Source organism: Gavialis gangeticus, unplaced genomic scaffold (assembly GCF_001723915.1).
Source record: "Gavialis gangeticus isolate Ggan-Ray unplaced genomic scaffold, GavGan_comp1, whole genome shotgun sequence".
In the NCBI taxonomy this organism is placed as follows: Eukaryota; Metazoa; Chordata; order Crocodylia; family Gavialidae; genus Gavialis; species Gavialis gangeticus.
In genome coordinates, this window is record NW_017729024.1 from 180,596,289 (window position 1) to 180,610,590 (window position 14,302).

Below are 14,302 nucleotides of genomic sequence, written 5' to 3' on the forward strand. Positions count from 1 at the left end.
TAAAATGTGAAGGTGGTTTAACACCAGTCACTTCTGTTTCAATACATCAAGGTCAGAGAGGAGGCAGGTAAAGAAATAGGTTGGCTAATGTTTGGAAATCTTTACTAATAGGGAGATGCACCAGACAGCTGAAGAGTAAGGAGCTTGAGGCAACAGGAACACCACTGCTCGACTCATTGGAAACAGGATAGGGTAAAGCAAAATACCCAGTTTCCCCTGGAAGGACAGACAATATGTCTTTTTCTATTTTGAATGCTTAAGATGCTTGCCAAAATTCAGAAGGAAGACCCCAAAATTATAGATACCAGGGCTACAAGTGGGCTAGTGCTCTTTCTAACAATTCTGGTCATTGGACAAAGGAAGCAGAGACACTCGAAATACCATGTCCATGCCCAGATGAATAAATCTGTGTCTCCTACTAGAAACAAAAGGACAAACCACCAAGCTATTTGCCTAGATGCAAATCAGTTCACATCCAAGGGCACCCAAAGATTGTAAACACTATGCAAAGTGAGATAGTTCAGGCCTTGCTTTCCTGATATCTCTGTAGATAAACTAATCTGCCTTGGAGCTGTGCTCACTCAAAAAATATGCAGCATTCAAGAGATTAGTCGAGGTTCTGACCCACTGCATTGCCTCCAAAGCCAGCAGGCTTCATGACAACTAGCAAAAGTCACTGCTGCCTGGTTGTCTGAATGGGCCAAGACATTGCCCATAAAGAGAGGCTTTACTCCCCAAAACTGCAGCTTGAATACCCCTGAGGACCAATAGGTATGTAATGCAAAATGTTCACCCTGAAGATGCTGGCCTTATCAATGAGCTCTATATCCCAGGTCAGAATCATCCACAACAGTGCAGGTTGTCCTTCAAAATAGAAAACAACATCTTTAACAGTTCTGTACTGGCCATTATAAGGAAGGAAAAAATATCTGCTAGATTAAACTAGACAATGCTATATTATCAGACTTAAAAATGGCTGGACTCAAGGCTACATGGAGAAGAAAATTCCCCTGCTGCCCCATGAAACAGCTGAGTGGCATTTAGGGACTAGCACTTAAGGTGTGTATGTGGGTGTGAGTGCATGTGCATGCTCGAAGCTTATGCTGGATTCAGACAACAGGTATACAATATACAGTGTCAGTCATATTTGCTTATGCTGTCCCACCAACGCAAATAAGCCTTGACCTGCTGAAGCAAACACCTCCAGAAGGTTCAAGCCTTACACACAGGAAACCTTACATGAGATCACTGACACGGAATACCAATTCCACTGTTTTGACATCACCAAGTATCTGCGCTCCACCCACTCAATTAGATAGGCAATGTGAAATTGCAAGTGGACAATTAGCACAAAAGCAGAAGTTTTAGCTTTCCTGCCTTCTGACACTAAGCCTCGCTTAGCGCTCTTAATGGGTTCCTGTAAAACAGAGCGTTAAACGAAACAAGCATTAAGTGAAACCGAAAGTATTTGACAACCCAAGACAGAGACCACAATTGTTTTTAATGACCCAAGATGGCAACTGTGAGCATTATAATGAAACTCGCTAAGCACTAAGTGAAATCTGGTATCAATTTTAAACGAGAGTTATAGTGAAATAACGCCAAGTGAAACAGCATTAAGTGGGGGTTGCCTGTATAGCTTTAGATCACTGCCTATTTCCTTTGCAGGTGCAGGATAATGGAAAGGGAACATACAATAAAAAAATATCGATGCCTGTGAAAATTTAACTTTTATTATCTGTTCACTGTATACAAAACACCATTCTGCATAGTGATAACTTATTTGTTGTACAGTCAACAGTGCACAGCAACAAACAAGTGTCCAGAGGTATACACTTAATGAAAGGGCAATGGCAGTCAGTGTGCATAACTGACAAAACCATACTGTGAACTTGCAAATTCAGCTAGAGGTTTTAGCAATGACAAGTACTACAGTAACAAAAACAGTACTGAGTAACAGAAACAGGATAACAAGCATCTGCTTATAAACCAAATTAAGACTGTGGGTGGAGAGAGAGAGAATGTATCTGATATACAATATCTAGAGCAGTTAGAAAAATTTTTACAAAGGAGGAGGATCAGTTTTCCCCAAATCCTTAGGTTTCTACAGTTATTTAAATTTAATGATAAATAACAGAATCTCACAAATCTTTAGGGGCTAAAATGCTCCACATTTATTTACATATGAAATGTGTTTAATACAGTTATAATGGACATAGTGTATAATAACATCTGACAGCAGCAAGACTTTTAAAGAACCGAACAATTACTACAGCTTATCATGCAGATATCTATATATACACAAAAAAAAATTTAAAAAAGTACAAAATTTGTTTAGGGATACATACAAGGTATAAAATGCAAAACAAACCAAAAAAATATAACTCTCACAGAGAACTATATGTGAAAGGGACAGTATGGTACCTTTTCTGTATTTCATGAAAGCGATACAAGTGATATTAGATACACTTTTTGAAATGACTGAACTAATGTCATGTGGTCTGTGCTAAAGTTGAAAGGCCCAATTATACTTAAATAGGCTGGTGTATTAGCTTCTTGACGCTTGTAGGGTGTACGTAACACTGAGCACCAGAATGTTTGGCGTTAGCGTACAGAGCTGGAAGATAGATACCAACTCCCGCAGCCAGGGGTTAACTATTTTCTTTCAAGACTCAGAAGAAAATGAAAATACATAATGCTGTGTACTTGCTTCTATATAATGTTTAATAAATTACATGACAAAAACACCATAATTATAAACCTAGTTATCTGTCTAATTACATCATATTTGTTTAATCCAGAGCAGCCCAGCGCTTTTGTAACAGTTTTAGCTTGGTTTAACCTCCAACACCTTGAGGCAGCGCCTAAAAAATTATGTAGTGATGCACAGTTGTGCAATGACATTTTCAAAGGTGCGATGGCTTTCAAAGGCAAAGGCACCTGGAATAGTGAACACATGAAATTTCTGGTGTTGCTGTCAAAGACCAGCTCGACATTCACTAGATATGTAGTGATTATTTTTAGGGGAAGAGTTTTATAACCTCCCACTGACTTCAAAGTTTCCCTTTATATTTTTAAGCACTGCCTTTGAGTGCCATTTCATTAGCTAACATTTCTTTCAGACGCATTTCATTTATGAAACAGTTTAACAGAACCGAAGGAACTGCCCCAGTAGTAAGAACTCTGTTTTAAAGAAACTTACTACAAAAAACAGAGACCAAAACAAAAAAAATAACCCAAACAGATTTTCCACTAGATACCAATACAAACACGTAACAAAGAGTATAAAAGTTATTAGTTTAAATATATACAAACTCTGTTCAACTCAAATACTGCTTTGATGCTTATGGTGGGTATAGACAATGAGGTGAAAAGGACATATTTATGCAGAATATATTGCAACAGCCTGAACAGTACTGTTAACACTATTATACTGTGAACTTTCTGTAACAAAAATGTCATTTATATTCCAATGTGGAGAAGAGTTTTTGCTTCTCAAAGACCTAATCACTTTTCAGTAGAGCTCATTCTTTTAGATTTAATGAAGGCCATGCCATGTGTTCTCATGTGAGTGTTTAAGGCAGCTTCTGTTTCAAACGTCTTTGCACACACTTTGCATTTTCTGTCTGACACCATGTTGTCAGATGATTCATCCTCATGATTGGGTTTGTTTTCTTGTTGATTATCCTCCCCAGACCCATTTTGTTTTGATACTGGCTGAGGCTCCTTCAGCTTATGTACAATGAAGAGATGTCTGGACAGAGAGACATGAGACGTGTAGCAGAGGCCACATTCCCTGCACTGGTAGGAAGAACCATCAGATTTATGCTGAGGAATATGTTCATGAAACTGAAGGAGATTTTCTGTCGTAAAGCCACACACAGCACATTTGTGAACTTTAAAAACATTTATCTTCAGTTTCTTCAGGGGTTGAGTGATTGCTCCTCTCGGAGGCCTGAACTCCAGTACAGGCTCTTCTAATTTCCTCTTCGGACTGGGGACCTAAAAACAAGGGAAGTGCATTTTATGCAGTTATACATAAAGCCCTTCTTATGAATGTTCACTCCTTGGAGACTTCAGAATCCTAGCAAGGTATATTTCAATAAAAACCTGCTAAATCCCATGCCTGAAATAATCCAAGGAACCATATTATTAGAAACAAGTTCCCTATTACATAGTAGAAGGGACTGACTCTGACAGTACTGCCAGTGGGTGCACTCTAGAAACATTAGTAAATACTTTCCCAGTTCATCTATATTATATCTGAAGAGACCACGATAGAAAAACGGTGTGTGTATTGTTGAATATCAGCCAGTGAGTACTTCAGCCCTTACTTTTAGCAATTCAGCTTTAATTATATTTAATTTGATTCCATGCATGGTGGATGAGGAGGATGATTGTAGATTTATGGATCCGGTATTTATGGATGGACTGAGATGCTAGAAAAAGATGAATTACTGACTGCATCTGCTGATCATGGATTAGATCACTAGTCTACGCTTTCAGGTTATTTCTCAAGGAGACACATTTTCCAAGAACCTTCCATCTCTTTTTTTCTGGCCCCAAAATTTCATGATGTTAAAAAGCCCCCCAAAGCTGTGCTTTACCGGGTGAAATGGTGCGTTACTTTGACCCAGCTCTGTGGCTTTTGCATAGATCAGGTGCTTCAGTGGTACTTTTTGGCACTCTTATCTAAAGATGATTCAATCCACTATTAGATAAAAGCACCTAAAAAGCCTCACTAAAATACCTGATATATACAGATTTTGGATGAGCTGAGTTCAACTAACGTGATGCCTTTTCTGGGTATGTGCTGGGCTCGGTGGTGGGGCATGCCAAGCTTAAAGTAAAATGCTGTTTGCTTCTTTTTAACACCTGCAAGCAGCCACAGTGTTATAATACTGCAGTGCACTTCCTCAAAAGTGCACAGCCTTGGGAGTAAAGAAGGACCAGGGCCTCACTCAGAGTATTTCAAAGGGAACGTAAGCAAGTCTCAGTACATACACAGAGCTGTCAGTGCTGTGGGAACAGTAACTCCAGAGCTACCAAACCCTGCCATTTTCAAGACTAAGAACATCCCTCCACCTGATTATTAGGAGTCTGAAAAACTGGGGGAAGGCAAGCATCCAATGGCTCTTCTGCAGCTCCGATTTCACATTCATTAGACTATCAAATATCCATTCAAAAAATGGATAAAACAGCTGTGGAAAATCTGTGCCACTGGGGGCAGAAGTTGAGGCAGGGAGCAGGATATGGGGAACCCCTACTTTCCAGGGCAGTATCCAGCATACTGAACCACACTCTCTCTCTAGCTTGCTTTCCTCCAGGTTCCTCCTATCTTTCCCTGCTGGCTCAGTGGGCCAGCTTCAGCTGGAAATGCATCGAGGGCTTTGGACAATGCTCAGCTCACCACCATGTGCTGGTTAGAGCACTTTGCTGGGAAGTGGAAGATAAAGGTTCAAACCTGCTCTGGGTGAGGGGCGCTTAGTACCTGCATTTTGCCTCACTATGTGATCCCTGATCACTCAGCTACTGGGCTAAAAGGTAGAAGGGCTGTCCTCTTCTTCCTCACAATCACTAGTTGCAGTTTTTCTCCAACCACAGAATCAGGAGCTTGTATTCAGTAAAGTGCCTACCTGGGTGATCTTATTCCACCATGAATTATATGAAGACATAGCAAGCATATTCAGAAGGGAAAAACAGGGTGAGCTTAACTACACAGATGGAAACAGGATCTAAACTATATGCAAACATTAAAAATGGTACTTGCACAGCTAGATTTAAATGCAAAAATTGTACCTAGTTATGTAAAAATTAAATGGTCCAAAATCTAAGGTCATTTTACTTTTTGTTTCACTCTTAGCTCTTTTCATCACACTGGGCACATCCACATGAGATGTTTACTACAGCTCTGTAGTAAACTTCTCAGCATCTACATGTGCAGCCCTATTAAGCCGCAGGAAATGAATACACTCAGAAGCAGGTTAGTATTTACAACTACTATTCTTCTCTGGAGTTTTTTCGTATGCAGCTATGCATGTATAGACACTGACCAGGCTGGCTAGGGCATGAGGGTGCTTCAGTGTGGGAGCTACCTGCTGGCTAGCCCCACACTGAGGTACCCTCATGGCCCAGACAGCCCCTCCACAGCACACTGAGTGGGCTGGAGCAGTCCTGGGCTGGCATGCCGACCCCACTGGGCCTCCTGCCAGCTGGGGCTGCTCTGACCCAGCTTACGTGCTGCAGCCCTTCATGCACATATAAACATGGTGCCTGGGAGCAATAAGCTCCAGCATGACACATGCTGGAGTTTATTGCTGTGCACTAATATGCACGTGAAGGTGAGACCACTGAACGTTAATTCCACCATACCATTTGTTTTTGGTAAACACAAAGCAAATCTTATCAAGTATGGAAATACGAAAACACACACACACACACAAACTCAAAACTTTACAACTTTTTAATGAAAAACAGAGTATTCTGGATGTCTTGAAAAAAATGTCCTGGCAGCGTATGAAAAGCCAGAACTGTCCTAGTAAAACTGAGTGACCAAGGTCACTTGGATGTACTGTATAAACCATAAAGATGTGACATTTGGAGCAGCATTCTTCTGCCTAAGGAGGTCTGTTTCGTGCTAGTCAACAGCACTTCAACATCAACCACTGCACAGTGGGTTACAGAACCACTTTAAATTGAGCCTATATGCCCACATGATAAGACTCCCCAATCATCATTCTCATACACCATGCATGGAATAAAATTAAGTAGTTGGTAATGAGCTGGCACCACTGTTAACAGCCATATCAGGAAGTATTAAATGGATCCAAGCAGACTGAACATACAGACACTGTCCTTCCAGCACAGAAACAAGGCTATTCAGTACATAGGGGACCAGAAGCCTTGAATGTCTTGCTAATTCAACCAAAAAATAGAGACTTGATGCATAAATTAAAATAATGAAATTCTTTTTTCCTGTATGACACAAGTTAGAGAGGATAATCATTATGGTTTCCTCTGACTTTAAATTAGTGGTACTTATTAAAAAGGTCAACATTTATCCAAAAAAAAGGAGGGGGGGAGGGGAGAGGAAAGATGCTGTTTGCTAAGCGTTTACCTTTGCGTCTTCTTTCACTTCACTTTCTTCTACATTGGTTGATTCTGTCATTTCTTTCACATCAGGGTCCTTAATGCCATGCATTAGCTGAATATGTTTTTCCAACATCAACCGTTTGGTAAACGTACGTCTTGAATCAGGGCAATGACTGTATATAAATGCAAAGCAGACATATGGTAAATATTTGCCCTCTTTTAAAAAACAACACAGGTGTCAGTAGTAGAATATATCCAGGCAACAATGTAATTTGTTAGACTCCAGCATTTTAAAAAGCTGAAGGAAAATGACCAAATATATTATGAGTTAAAAACAGCCTCTCTCTTGCAGTGGCATCTGTGAAGTGATACCCCAGAAGCCATCTTATTATGAGATGCAGTGAAAACTGAAGATTATAAGCAATCTTTCTCTCTTTTCGTCTGTCCACATGACCGGTATGTATATGTTGCACAGTTTCTCTCCTCAGTTCAAGCCCCTCTTGGCTGAAAACTTCCCCTCCTTGGTGCCTGGACTTGGATTCCAAATATCACCTCAGTCTGCCCTCAGCACTGGATTCTGATAAGCGTCTGGCCTAAAAATCCCTTCACAGCTCCCTTTTGTCCTCCCTCGTTCCCGATGTTCTTGGCCAGCATTCAGGGTTAATCAAACAGAGCAGAATGAGGGTATGGACATACGAACAATTTACTTAGGAGCAAACAAGGTGGGTGTAGTAGGGCACTGGGATGTGCCTGCTCTTTTAAGGGAGCAAAAGACTGGGAGGCTGCTTGCAGGTGGCAAAGGGGGGCTAATGAGAGACTCTCCTGACTGCAATAGGTTTGAGCTATATAACCCAGAGCCTGCACCTCAAGCAGTTAGTCTCCCCCTGGCAGCCACAAAGTGAGGAGCTCCTGGCAGCAGAGCAGCAGGGCTCCTGAAGGGTCCTGGATTTACCTCAACTACTATGAAAGCCTGGGAACAGAGGCAAGTTCCTGGGCAGAGAAAGACTGGATTTTACAGGCAAGTGGCCTTTGTTTTATGTTAAAGTCCTAGAGGATTTGATGTGTCTGCCAGCGGGCTGCAATGCTTCTTGTTCATTTAAGCTGTATGGGTAGTTTGCCTTTTGCCCTGCCATGACAGGCTCAAGGCCTATTTGGAAAAGCAGTAACCCAGGAGCCCTCAGACTGAGACTGGGGCCTAGTACAGGTCCAGGAGCCTAGGAAAAGGCTGAGACCTGGACCAGAGGGTCCATGTGTGCAGGAAAGAGCTGACCCGGGTTAGAGGGTCCATGAGCCCAAAGCAGGCTTAGCCAGATTAGAGGGTCAGAGAGCCCAGAGCAGGGGCTGCGTGCAGGACCAAGGGTCCGAGAGCCCGGAGGAGGGGCTGCGTTCGGGACTAAGTGTCCCAGAATTCAGAGGGAGACTGCATAAGGGACCAGGGGGTCCGAGGGCCCAAGGGTGCCAAGCATAAAAATAGTTAACATCAAAGAGCGAGAACATCTGCGAGGGTTGGGGCATGGTGTAGGGGAGGAAATGGAGCCACGCACTGAGCCCTTAAAGCTATGGGTGTCCTGGAGGGCACAGATATGCATGTACCCCTCAAAGTTACAAGGGCCCTGCAAGGGCACAGGTGAGCTGAAAGGGCCCAGTGAGCTTAAGGTTCAAGTCAAGGTTGCTGGGGGGCCAGGAAGGACCCAGTGGTACTGCAAAATGGACTAAGGCTCACTGAAGCCGGTGGGCAGCCTCCCTTATTCAACCTCTAGTAAGAACAAGGCATGGCAGGTGAGCAATTAAGGAACGGCTGTAATAGAGACAGTGTCAAACAGGAGTTACTCAGCCACCACAGGGGTGTCATGGGCACCCCTGGGGCATGAACCTGTCACATTGAACTTTACCATGCATGAGTTTCTCTGTGCTAACTGCCTGTGTGCATGCTCCTACCCTGTGATAAATGGGAGCTGATCTGAGGGAGAGCTACATGAGCTATTATGGTTTAACTTCCACTTACTGTAGGGTAAGCCCATGCATACAAACAGTTACTATGGAGCAGCTGACACATAGCAAAGCCCTGACTTTTTCTTACCTCTCAGTAAATTGTTCATATGTTCATGCCTTATTCTTCTTGTTTGGTTTGTTTTCTGGCAAGGATTAGGGGGCTTGACAAACTCCTAAGGTGACATTGGATATAATGCGAGCCCAAGTGATGTTTGAGCTGGGGACATGGTTGTCTTAGAATGGTTTCTGGAAGGGGCTGGCTAGAAGACAATAAGATCTACCCCAATATTTTCTTTCAGAATATATCATTCTTCACACACTAATTTTTTGTATGTATTGTTAATTTAAGAAGACAATGCCATGGGTTTCCACAGTAAACTGAGATGATTGTGAAATTAAAATAAAATGTACGCAGTTAGTTTTCCTTTAAAGGAAGATGTATGAATATAACAAATAGGAGGTACATCACATGATGAATGGAGTAAGTGGAACAGCAGACTGCCTGATTACACAGGGATTAGTGCAACTCAACAGCACTTAAGAGATCAGTTAACATCATGCTGAAATGAACTCTGAATGCAATACAGGTGAAGCTTTCCTGGGAGGAGTGAAGTAATACTACACCATGCTAGAATATCACAGAGTGGCTGGCACATAGCGGTGTAACAAAATTACTAGCTACTGAGTCTTGTGATTTTTATGGAGAAGCAGATGGTGCTGAGGCCCAAGGCCTGATTAGCCTCTGCCAAAAGGAATGGAAACCTCCAAGCTCCACTTTTTATGCTATTCACTCACCCTTTGGGACTTGGTTTGACAGTATTCAAAGAAAGGTGGAATAAAGAACAAGCAGAAGTCACAGAAAGTCTGGATGCTTTTATCACGTACCTTTTATTGACATTATTATTTCTACCAAATCCCATATCAAAACACCCCTCAGCCGCAACTAGAGACTTATTTAAACCAATCTATTTTTAGACATTTCATATCCCTCCTATGATGTAGAAAAACAGTTTCCAGGTCCATTTGCAGACTAAGTCAGTGGCTTTTCTTAGATCATGTAAGCGTGTACTTCCTTGAGAGACACCTACTAACCAAATCCACAACCATAACATCACTATGTATGAGATTCCCAGCTTGATTAAATATATATTTTGCTTGTCTAACAGACAAAATCTGGTAAGCTCCACCCTGTGATCAATTAGCTGCACTGCATACATGGACAATTAGTTGCATTACATACAGGAGCAGAATATATGACTGCCATTCAAATTCAAAGATGAACTGTGCTTCTGTCTCATAAAATAAACTGATCTAAATTAATTTGATACTTGGCTCAGTATGATCGAGAAGTAGAATTCAACTGACAATAGGTCTCTCTACCTTTGTTTCCATTTATGTTAAAGAATATTAGAAGCAGAACTTACGAGCAGCTATAAACTTTCCTAATGCCTTTGTGTTTGATACGATTGTGGCGACACAGACTATGGGATAAACTGAACGATTTGTCACACTGTCGACATGGATGTTTTTTCATTTGCTTTAGAGAGAGAAAAAGAAGAAATTATCAATTCAAACAGTAAGCAAAAGCTATATGCATTGTCAAACTTCTAATAACAGGAAAGGGAAGTTACTTACCGAGATCTGGTATCCTCCATGTACACTGCCTCAATAGAACATTAGGGCCCTTGGTACACATAACATTTCTAGCACAATAAATGTGTTAACTGCACCATAAATAGCAACATGCCTTACATTCATTACATTTATGGCACCACAAAATGGCAAACCAGCCACAAAAATATTTCACAAAAAATGGATAACATCTTTATTGCTAGTTTGTACGATACCATAAATTGAATCTGTGGCATGTCCCATCTTCCAAGTGCTAATGATCAGCTGACTATCAGCACCGGGACCTGGGCAGCCTGTGGTGTGGAATCTAGCTGGGGGTTGCCCTGGTCCCAGTGCTGATAATAGGTGATTGATGGAATCAGGATGTGGGCTCACCTTGCCCTGCAGCCCCATTCTTAAAGCTCTTTAAGGTGCTGGGTCCTGGTGAATCTCAGGGCATTGGGTAGCTCCGGGGTCTGGGACACAGCAGAGGATCGGACAGGGGACAGCTCTGAATCCGAACTGGGACTGCCCAGTGCTGAATCCCAACACTTAACTGAGCATCAAGATCGAGCACTGGGCAACCCTGGGGTCCAAGACAGTTGGCTCCTGCTCAACTGGCAGGAGTGAGCAGAAAGCAGGTCTGGGTCCCAAACCTGGCTGCCCCCTGCTCTCAGCCTTGGAGGCAGCCCCACATTTTGGGTTCAGGATGCCAGGTGCCTCTTTAAAAGCTGGTGCAGAGCTAGGGATAGGGGGACTCTGCACCTGCTTTCCTTAGCTGCGTCCTTAACTGCATGTGTTAGTTTAAAGAGGCACCCAACAAAAGCAGAGGGATGGGGGAGTTCCCTCATTCCTGCATGTGCCCTTTTAAAAAACAGCCTGGAGCAAGCAGTTGAGGATGAGGGAGCTCCCACATCCCCTGCTTGTTCCAGGTACCTCTTTAAACTGGTGTATGCAGTAGGGGATGGCTCCATCCCCAGTTCACTGTGGAAGGCACTGTAAGCCTCTTTCTGAAGACAGGCTTACAGCACCCAGGGAACTTAAAAAGCAGGTGGGCATTCAGTCCAAGCTCCTAACATCACGGTGGCTTTTGAAAGGTTCCAGACAGCAGGGAAAGGGTGCCCCTGCAGTGGGCTGGGGATGAGGCCATCCCCCACTGCCCTCCCACAAGTTGGGAGTCCCAGCTGCACGCCCACTTAGTTACATTCCTGGGTGCCTGTGGAAATGGCACATGTGGAGTAGGGAGCTCCTGGATCCCTAGCTGCTGCTTTTGTGTGCATGGCACGTGCAGCTGGAGCTTTCTGCCACCAAGGTGCAGGATGTCTGATTCCCCTAACTGGCTGCCCTGCAACTGGGGTCTGAGGAATTTTATGCCCTGTTCCCAGAACTGCACAACCTGCCATGTCACACCCCACTGGCATGACTGCTTTAACATCTGCCAGCAGCTGAGCAGGTCACAGGCCCCCAAAACACTTACAAAACCAATGTGACCATAAGGAGGCATATGTACACCTACCACAGAGCTAGCAACATGAACTGTGGTTAAAAAAGAAAACCCTTCTTTGATTCTTCTCTGGCACCAAAGCAGCAAGGAAGAAAGGAAGATCAGTTTGGATGTGCAAAGGAAATATATGCAGAGGTCTGTTAACCAAATTGTTTCTGCAGCTGGGGTCAAGCAGTAGACAACTGAAAGAAGAAGATATGAGAGGCACCTAACTGAGAGTCAACCAAAGCACTCTTCTTCCAAATCTGATGGGTGGTGACTTGGTCCCACAATAAAGACTTGTTGGTGGGTCACAGGAAAAGGGAAGAGGAAAGATGGAGCAAGGTATGAAATTCAACTGTAGAGTATAACCCTTTGTAATTTGGAGGATCTGATGGTTTTATATGATAAACTACCATATGTGCAGCAGACCCTGTGGATGGAAGTCGGAAGAACAATTCTGCTGAGAAAAGTAAAGAAAAGAACCCAATTCATGTCAGCTCATTATGAGCACTTAGGATTTTTTTTCTTTCTGAACTAATGCTTGCTGGAGGTAATGGCAGCTGTAGTGCTAAAGAAGCCAGCACAGATCCATGTGTGTACCAGTGACTCCTAAAAGAGAAAGATGAATAGAACAGTCCTTAGTGATGCCACCCATAAACTTGGCTGTAAGGACTTTATAAAAATACTGTGTGTGGAATGGAAAAGCTCCAAGAAGCAGCTGACGCCATAATGTCCTTTAATTTATTTAGTATGCCATCAGTCCAAGAACACAGGACTGTGAAATGGCAGGTCTATCAACTTGAGCCATAGTAGGGGTACTGTAGGATTTTGGCCCCACACTCAGAAGGCAAGAAGGGTTATCCTTGGAAGATTATTTTCTCAGCTATATTTAACTGAAATAACAATTTAAACACCGAAGAAACCGACAGGTTAAGATCCTCAGGGTTACCCAGGAAAACTTTCTGCTCATCATAGTCTAGTAAAATTTTCAAGTCCTTGTCTATATCCTTCTGCTAACTGTTGAGACAACAACCAACTTGGAACAGAGGTAAAATAAAAGTCAACATGGAGATACGACACATTAATCTAGATCGCCGTGATTCCGAAAATTCGTCAACTGACCCGGTCAGACCCAGACTCCTAGTTTGGTTCCCTGAAACTTTCCTCTCCTAACTAGGAGATGGTTGTCTAGCCTGCAAATGCAATAGGTCTGACAGAATTAACTTGGACCTCATACCTACGTTTTAAGCCCATGGAAGGAAATCCAGGTCACTCACATGCTGATCTAAAGTGCTGTGATCTGCGGGGTTACCCAGAAGGTTGTCATGAAGGCTCAAGGAAAAGGATATTCTGATCCAGAGTCTGGGTGGTACCTAAAAGAAATCATGTCTTTTTTCTTATCTTACATCTGCTGCTTTTCCAATGCTGACACCACTTCTTCAGAGCAGTTCGCAGACTTCTTCCCCTTTTTCCTGTGGCCAGTATCGTAATCTTTCAATATTCCACTGGAGACCCCTGATGAAAGCACTTCAGTCAGTGCTTGAGATCTGGACTCCAGGGATGGGGCTATATATTCCTATCCACCACACACTCAGTGGATTGAGCAGAAAAAGCTTTTTCCAGAAGGATGACATGCAGTTTTTTGCTTTATCCTTTCTTAGCCCCTACAGCATAAGCAAAAAAATCTCCTACATAAATTCCAACTCCATTATACAATAAATATCTATACTGAGCTGAGAGGGGCTTTCTAATACCACAAGAATTACATCTTTTGAATGCAGAACAGTTCTTTTAGAGCTGCCTATTCTAACCTGAAATAATACAAAACTAACTGTAAATCCTAAGTGTAACATGCAAATGGGAATGTTTCCAGATTGATTTTTCTGTCATATATATATATACACACACACACACACACACACACACACACACACACACACACACACACACACACACACACATATATATACACACACACACACACATATATATATATATATATATATATATATATGAATGACAGGAACTGAAGCAGGATTGGAAGAACAATGATCTTATATTTGCCTGTGGTTTTGAATGCCAGATCTTTAGTCGGTGTGTGCATCCTTCCTAGTGGTTACA

At 42.5% G+C, this 14,302-nt stretch overlaps 1 protein-coding gene across 6 annotated transcripts in view; it reads right to left on the reverse strand.

Moving 5' to 3' along the window:
• Window positions 1-1,711: 1,711 nt before the first annotated feature.
• Window positions 1,712-14,302, reverse strand: part of ZNF532 (zinc finger protein 532) — a 112,803-nt gene continuing 100,212 nt past the window's right edge. For all 6 annotated transcript variants that reach the window (XM_019518159.1, XM_019518155.1, XM_019518161.1 and 3 more), the window contains 3 exons: window positions 10,509-10,621; window positions 7,118-7,265; window positions 1,712-4,002 (listed from right to left, as the gene is read on the reverse strand). In XM_019518159.1, the coding sequence (XP_019373704.1) occupies window positions 3,508-4,002; window positions 7,118-7,265; window positions 10,509-10,621 (756 nt within the window). In that variant the 3' untranslated portion in view covers window positions 1,712-3,507. The remainder of the gene's footprint in view (window positions 4,003-7,117; window positions 7,266-10,508; window positions 10,622-14,302) is intronic.